The 7,316-nt window shown below is 64.1% G+C and overlaps 1 protein-coding gene across 1 annotated transcript; it reads left to right on the plus strand.

Annotated features, from left to right (window-relative positions):
- The first annotated feature begins 3,540 nt into the window (after positions 1–3,540).
- On the plus strand, positions 3,541–7,048 carry HSPB6 (heat shock protein family B (small) member 6). The gene is made up of 3 exons (XM_050930617.1): positions 3,541–3,795; positions 6,379–6,501; positions 6,581–7,048. The coding sequence occupies exons 1-3, from the start codon at positions 3,592–3,594 to the stop codon at positions 6,776–6,778; spliced, it is 525 nt and encodes a 174-aa protein (XP_050786574.1). The 5' UTR covers positions 3,541–3,591; the 3' UTR covers positions 6,779–7,048.
- The last annotated feature ends 268 nt before the right edge of the window (positions 7,049–7,316 follow it).

Below are 7,316 nucleotides of genomic sequence, written 5' to 3' on the forward strand. Positions count from 1 at the left end.
GTATTATGTGCGGCTGTTCCCCAACTGCCCCAGCCCAGAGGTGGCTCCAATTCAGCACCCATTGAGCTGTCCCTGTGCAGTACCACTATGTAGTGTTCCCCAGGTGTCCTGGCCCAGAGGTGGCTGCATCACCTTGTGAGCCATCCCCATGTGGCATTATGTACAGCTGTTCCCCTCCCGCCCCGCCTACAGGTGTCTGCGTCTGAGCACCGGGCCCTAGTTCTGAGTGTTAAACCCCATGAGACAGACATTGCAACACTGATTTTGTAAGTGAAACTTCCCAGCCCCCAGGTCAATTTTTATGGTCCAGATTTGAGCTGAGCTAGTTCAGCTGTTTTGCATTAGGGCAATAAACACCCTTTCCTTGCCAGAATGTGATGCTAGAAAGAGGGGAGCCAGGATGCCTGGGTTCCCTCTCTGGCTCTAGGAGGGGAGTGGGGTCTGGTGGTTAGAGCAGCAGGGGCTGGGAGCCAGGACCCCTGGGGTTCTCTCCCCAGCTCTCGTCTCTCGTGCCCATCCTGCACTTTCTCCCTGCTTGTAGAATCAGCCCATCACTGAAGGGCCTTTGTGTGTTGGACACTGACACCCCTGTGCCCACAACCAGGGGGCAAGACAGCAGGATGGAGCTTTTTAGTGGTTATTGTGCTGCTATGGGGGGCTGGCTGCAGTGGCCCAGGGGGAGACAAATCCACCCAGCCCTGGGGGGATCCAGAGGCTGGGCTGTGGGGTAGCTGCGGCTGGTGTTTTCAAGTCTGCAGTGACTCCTTGCTGGGCTGTGTGTGTATCTGGCTGTCTGGGTTTGCAGCTGTTTCAGGGCTCAGGCTGTGGCTGGTCTGTGTGTGTGTCTGGATGTGTCTGCGTCTGTTGTGGGGGCATGGGCTGTGGCTGGTCTGTGTCTCGTGTTTGTGGCTGTGTATGTTTGTGGCTGTGCATGCGTTTGTGACTGTGCGTTTCTGGGTGGGGACGGTCTGGCTGCATCTGTGGGCTGTGGCAGTTCTGTCTCGTTTGCGGCTGTGCATGTCTGGCTGTGGGCATGGTTGTGTGTGTGGCTGTGGCTGTGTTTGCAGCTATGCATGTGTTTGTGGGGCTCAGGCTGCAGCTGGGTCAGTGTTTGGGGTGCTCTAGCCGTGTCTGAGGCTGCGAGCCAGGTAGCACCCATGTCCAGCTGTGGTTCTGCAGCTGGGTTCGGATCTTTGGCAGGCACTGTGCCGGGGGCATTGGGCAGTGTGCGGGATTCGTCGCAGTGTGCCCCCGCTCACACCCACAACACTTGTTACACAGAGACCACCAGCAGGGCAGGGACCAGAGCCAGCACCCCCTAGAGGGGAAAGGTCCCATGCCCCATCCCCCAGAGCCAGCGGCCCCTAGAGGGGAAAAGTCCCATGCCCCATCCCCCAGAGCCAGCCAGTCCCCCTAGCCCCCCGTGTGCGGCATGCACTTTACCCACAGTCCCTTGGCGGATGCCTGACACATGGGCTAATCCCTGATATAGGAACATGAGCACATTTGGCCTCAGGCTTTGGGCACAGAGTCTTGCTGGGTGGTACCTGGGACAGAAAGCCTTAAAGAGACCCCCTTGCTTTAACCCCCAGCCCCCACTGCCCTCTCAGAGCTGGGGAAAGGACCTAGGAGTCCTGGCTCCCAGCATCTCCCCCCCCCCGGCCCCCAGTGCTCTGAGCACTACACACAATGTTTTTGCTTAGTCAAGCCGGCTAGGGACACTGCTGCTGTGAGCTCCCCTGCAGCAGGACCTAGCCAGGCAGGACCCTGGTCGTGCAATCTCCTTTATTCTGTGCCCAGACACAGAGCTCAGCCTGGCTCTGTGTCTGGGGCACAGCTCCCCGAATGGGATCGGGGGAGGATGGGAAACAAATGTGCCTGGGACTGGGGCAGGGTGCCGGTGCCGGATACCCACCCCATCCCACTGCCTGTCCATCTCACCCCAGCCCCTCCCAAGCACACACCACATGCAGCGCCCTCCCTGGGCAGTGGCCCACAGACGTACGGGGTGGGTGCTCACAGGGCTGGGAGGAGGGGGAGGGGAGCCAGGTGCTGGTGGGGTGGGGGTCAGGGGCACAGTCTGTGTTGTGTCTGGAGCTGGCCTCCCAGAGGTGCTCTAATGGGAGTGGGGGTGCACAGAGTAGTGCTTAGCCCCTCCAGCAGGGACCGACACACACACTTGTGTGTATGTGTGGGGGGGTGTCTGTCCATCCCCCAGCTGGAGGGGCAGAGCTCTGAGGGGTGGTGTCTCTCTGTCCCTGCCGGAGGGGCTGAGCCCTGGGGGTGTCTGTCTATCCCCCCGCTGGAGGGGCTGAGCCCTAGAGGTGTCTGTCTATCCCCCCGCTGGAGGGGCTGAGCCCTAGAGGTGTCTGTCTATCCCCCCGCTGGAGGGGCTGAGCCCTGGGGGTGTCTGTCTATCCCCCCGCTGGAGGGGCTGAGCCCTGGGGGTGTCTGTCCATCCCCCCGCTGGAGGGGCTGAGCTCTGGGGGTGTCTGTCCATCCCCCCGCTGGAGGGGCTGAGCTCTGGGGGTGTCTGTCCATCCCCCCGCTGGAGGGGCTGAGCTCTGGGGGTGTCTGTCCATCCCCCAGCTGGAGGGGCTGAGCCCTGGGGGTGTCTGTCCATCCCCCAGCTGGAGGGGCTGAGCCCTGGGGGTGTCTGTCCATCCCCCCGCTGGAGGGGCTGAGCTCTGAGGGGTGGTGTCTCTCTGTCCCTGCCGGAGGGGCTGAGCTCTGGGGGTGTCTGTCCGTCCCCCCGCTGGAGGGGCTGAGCCCTGGGGGTGTCTGTCCGTCCCCCAGCTGGAGGGGCTGAGCCCTGGGGGTGTCTGTCCGTCCCCCAGCTGGAGGGGCTGAGCCCTGGGGGTGTCTGTCCGTCCCCCCGCTGGAGGGGCTGAGCCCTGGGGGTGTCTGTCCGTCCCCCAGCTGGAGGGGCTGAGCCCTGGGGGTGTCTGTCCGTCCCCCAGCTGGAGGGGCTGAGCTCTGGGGGTGTCTGTCTGTCCCCCAGCTGGAGGGGCAGAGCCCTGGGGGTGTCTGTCTGTCCCCCAGCTGGAGGGGCTGAGCCCTGGGGGTGTCTGTCCGTCCCCCCGCTGGAGGGGCTGAGCCCTGGGGGTGTCTGTCCGTCCCCCAGCTGGAGGGGCTGAGCCCTGGGGGTGTCTGTCCGTCCCCCCGCTGGAGGGGCTGAGCCCTGGGGGTGTCTGTCTGTCCCCCAGCTGGAGGGGCTGAGCTGTCTGTCTGTGCTCACAGCTTCTCAGCCCCTTGGCCAGGAGTGATGCCCCCCCCCGCCCCAGGACCTTCCCCCCTCTGTGGGATCCAGGCCTGCGATCTGCCCCCGACTTGGCCTGTCTCTGGTGACAGACGCCTGAGGATGGGGGGGGGGGGGTGCCCACCCGGTCCATCTGTCTGCATCAGTGCAGGTCGGTCTGTCACTCTGTGCCGGTCCCGCCTGCCCCCGCAGGCCTGGCAGGCAGCCCAGCCCTCCTCTTGGCCCAGTGCCCGGCCATCCCTCCTCGCCCAGGCTTCTAGCGCCTTCCACGCCCGTGGGATATAAGGCCCTGACGCCGGGCGGGTGCAGACGGACGCCCCGACCCAGCTGCCATGGACATCGCCATCCACCACCCCTGGCTGCGCCGGCCCATGGGCCCTGGCTTCAGCCCCTTCCTCACCAACCGCCTCTTCGACCAGCGCTTCGGCGAGGGGCTGCTGGAGAGCGACCTGGCGGCCCTCTGCCCTGCCGCCGGCCTCGGCCCCCTCTATGGTCGCCCCCCTGGCGTGACTCTGCCCGACACTGGCCTCTCCGAGGTGGGTCAGGTGCCTCTCATTGCCCCCTATCCCTGCTCCCCCTCCCTGCTCCCCTTGCTGCCCACACTCCCTGCACCCCCCACTGCCCCAAATCACTGCACCCTAAAACCTGCACCCCCACTGCCCCAAATTCCTGCACCCCTCCATCCCTGCACTCCCTTGCTGCACCCCAAAAACCTGCATCACCCTCACTGCCCCCAAATTCCTGCACCCCCTCACTGCCCACTGAATCCCCACTTCCTCACTGCACCAATCCCTTCCCCTAATCCTTGCCCCACCCTCACTGCCCCCCAATACTCCTGCCCCTTCTTTGCCCCCCAAATCCCAGCATTACCCTCACTGTCCCCAATCCCTATACCCCCCAAGCTCTGCACTCCCTGACTGCCCCAAAAATCTCTGCATCACCCTCACTGCTCCCCACATCCCTGCTCCCCCTTGCTTCATCCCCTGGGTCTGTGCATGGTCTCCACCCTTCCCGTACGGCCGCATCCAGGCCCCACCCGCTGCTGGCCCCCCAGAGCCACCCATGAATGTCCCCTCACTCTCTCTGCACCCCCAATTCTGGCCATTTCCCCTTGCTGCATCCTATAATCCACACCCCTTCTGTCCCTCCCTGCATCCCCATTCCCTACTTCCCCCCCCCCCAAATCCAGGGCTAGCCTCTGCTCTCTGTACCCCCAAATCCAGGTGTTTCCTGTGCTCACGTACCCCCAGATCCATGCATGGCTGCATCCTCTCTGCATCCCCAAGTTCTGCTCTGCCAGGCCCATACCCCAAATACCAGAGCCTCACCCCAGTGCCCCAGCCAGGGGCTACAAGTTTCCCCAGGGCTGTGCTGGGAGCAGGGGGACTGTGGGGGTGCCGCTGTACACAGGCACATTGGGGTGCAGGTGCCCTCCAACCCTTGGAGCCCCAGCAAGGAGAGAGGTGACAGGGCAGAAGCAGAGGCTGCCCTATTATGGTAACATTCCTGTGCCGTGCAGCGCCTGCTGCCAGCTGGTTGGGCTGCCGGCCACGGGGGGGGGGCAGCTATCTCCCCCCCAGTTCTGGACCCCATTATTCTGTCCTCTCCCAGGCTCTGCATCCCTCACCGCACCAGCATCTGCAGGGCCCAGCAGGGGCAGGGCTCAGCGGGAGGGCTGGAACTCCAGCACTGCGAGCTTCCCCCAGGCAGTGCCCAGCTCCCGCCCACACAGTACCCCGTCCTAGGCACTGCGAGCTTCCCCCGACAGTGCCCAGCTCCCTCCCACACAGTACTCAGTCCTAGGCACTGCGAGCTTCCCCCGACAGTGCCCAGCTCCCTCCCGCACAGTACCCAGTCCTAGGCACTGCGAGCTTCCCCCGACAGTGCCCAGCTCCCTCCCACACAGTACTCAGTCCTAGGCACTGCGAGCTTCCCCCGACAGTGCCCAGCTCCCTCCCACACAGTACCCAGTCCTAGGTACTGCGAGCTTCCCCCTGACAGTGCCCAGCTCCCTCCCACACAGTACCCAGTCCTAGGCACTGCGAGCTTCCCCCTGGCAGTACCCAGCTCCCTCCCACGCAGTACCCAGTCCTAGGCACTGCGAGCTTCCCCCTGACAGTGCCCAGCTCCCTCCCGCGCAGTACCCAGTCCTAGGCACTGCGAGCTTCCCCCGACAGTGCCCAGCTCCCTCCCGCACAGTACCCAGTCCTAGGCACTGCGAGCTTCCCCCGACAGTGCCCAGCTCCCTCCCACACAGTACCTAGTCCTAGGCACTGCGAGCTTCCCCCAACAGTGCCCAGCTCCCTCCCACACAGTACCCAGTCCTAGGTACTGCGAGCTTCCCCCTGACAGTGCCCAGCTCCCTCCCACGCAGTACCCAGTCCTAGGCACTGCGAGCTTCCCCCTGGCAGTACCCAGCTCCCTCCCATGCAGTACCCAGTCCTAGGCACTGCGAGCTTCCCCCTGGCAGTGCCCAGCTCCCTCCCACGCAGTACCCAGTCCTAGGCACTGCGAGCTTCCCCCTGACAGTGCCCAGTCCCAGCCCCCACGAGCTCCCCCCACCCCCAGTCCTAGGCACTGTGAGCTTCCCCCTGGCAGTGCCCAGCTCCCTCCCACGCAGTACCCAGTCCTAGGCACTGTGAGCTTCCCCCTGGCAGTGCCCAGTCCCAGCCCCTATGAGCTCCCCCCCTACAGTGTCCAGCCCTAGGTGCTGCAAGCTTCCCTCCAGCAGTGCCCAGCCCTGGGAATATCTCCCTCCTCCCCAGGTCTGTGAGCTTCCCCCTGACAGTGCCCAGTCCCAGCCCCCACGAGCTCCCCCCACCCCCAGTATCCAGCCCTAGGGGCTGTGAGCTTTTCTCCGGCAGTGCCCGGCCCAGGACTTGCAAGCTTCCTTCCAGCAGTGTGCAGTCCCAACCCACAGCACTGCAAGTTTCCCCCAGTCAGTGCCCAGCCCTGGCCCTGTGAGCTTCCCTCTGGCAGTGCCCAGCCCCAGCCCCCGGTGCTGCAAGCTTCTCCCTGGCAGTGCCTGGCCCACAGCCCTGCAACCTTCCCTCTAATAGTGCCCAGCCCCAGTGAGCTTCCCCCTGGCAGTACCCTCACCCGCTGCTCTGCCCCTGCAGATGACGCTGGACAAGGACCGGTTCTCGGTGCTGCTGGACGTGAAGCATTTCTCACCCGAGGAGCTGAGCGTGAAGGTGGTGGGTGACTACGTGGAGGTGCACGCCAAACATGAGGAGCGTCCGGTATGGCCTCCCCAGCCAGAGTGCCCCCCCGCCCTCCACCCCCCATCCCCCGCACTAATGCCTTCTCTCTTGCCCCCAGGACGAGCACGGCTACATCTCCCGCGAGTTCCACCGGCGCTATGGGCTGCCCCGGGGTGTGGACCCCGCCACCATCACTTCGTCCCTCTCACCTGACGGCATCCTCTCCATCACAGCGCCCACCAAACCAGAGGGCAAGGCCCAGGAGCGCACCATCCCCATCACTCAGCAGCAGAGCCCTGCTGTCACCGGGAAATAGGGGGGGCAAGAACCTGCTTCTACCCCCGCCCCCCAAGGACACAGCCACCCCCTATGGGCATCACCCTCCCCAAGCCCCTTGGGACAGCAGAATTTCAGGGGGTCCCCTTTCCAGGCCCAGGGAAGCAGAGAGCTGGGGGTGTCCCAGGGGAGCAGAGAACTGGGATTTGCTAATGCTCCCCCCCAGCTGCTTTGCAGGGTCTTTTCTTATCTATGGCTGGTGCTGTATGAAGCCGGGCGCTCGGCCAATAAACTTCACTCACCTGCTGGACCAGTGCCTCCCTGTGGTTGTTTCTGGGGGGCACTGCTGGGGGTGGAGTGGGATTTCACCCAGGGGTGCTGCCTGGGAGGAGGGGGGGAGTGGTGGAAGTAAGTCACAGGGGTGCATGGTAGGAATTGTGTGCAGCGGTTGGTCTGAACCTGTTGGGGGACAGGAGGACAGGCGTGGTGGTCAGGATGAACCTGGCTGGGGTTGTTTGGCAGTGGGGGCAGGTAGTGCATAGCAAAGAGGATGTGTCAGGGTGCACTGGTTTAAGATT

The sequence above is a fragment of the Gopherus flavomarginatus genome, chromosome 20, assembly GCF_025201925.1.
Source record: "Gopherus flavomarginatus isolate rGopFla2 chromosome 20, rGopFla2.mat.asm, whole genome shotgun sequence".
Lineage (NCBI taxonomy): Eukaryota > Metazoa > Chordata > Testudines > Testudinidae > Gopherus > Gopherus flavomarginatus.

Excerpts from the sequence above, each read along its gene's own strand:
- HSPB6 (XM_050930617.1), top strand. The coding sequence starts at position 3,592 with ATGGACATCGCCATCCACCACCCCTGGCTGCGCCGGCCCATGGGCCCT. Across the intron at positions 3,796-6,378 it reads CCGACACTGGCCTCTCCGAG|ATGACGCTGGACAAGGACCG; the intron begins GTGGGTCAGGTG and ends CTGCCCCTGCAG. Across the intron at positions 6,502-6,580 it reads CCAAACATGAGGAGCGTCCG|GACGAGCACGGCTACATCTC; the intron begins GTATGGCCTCCC and ends TCTTGCCCCCAG.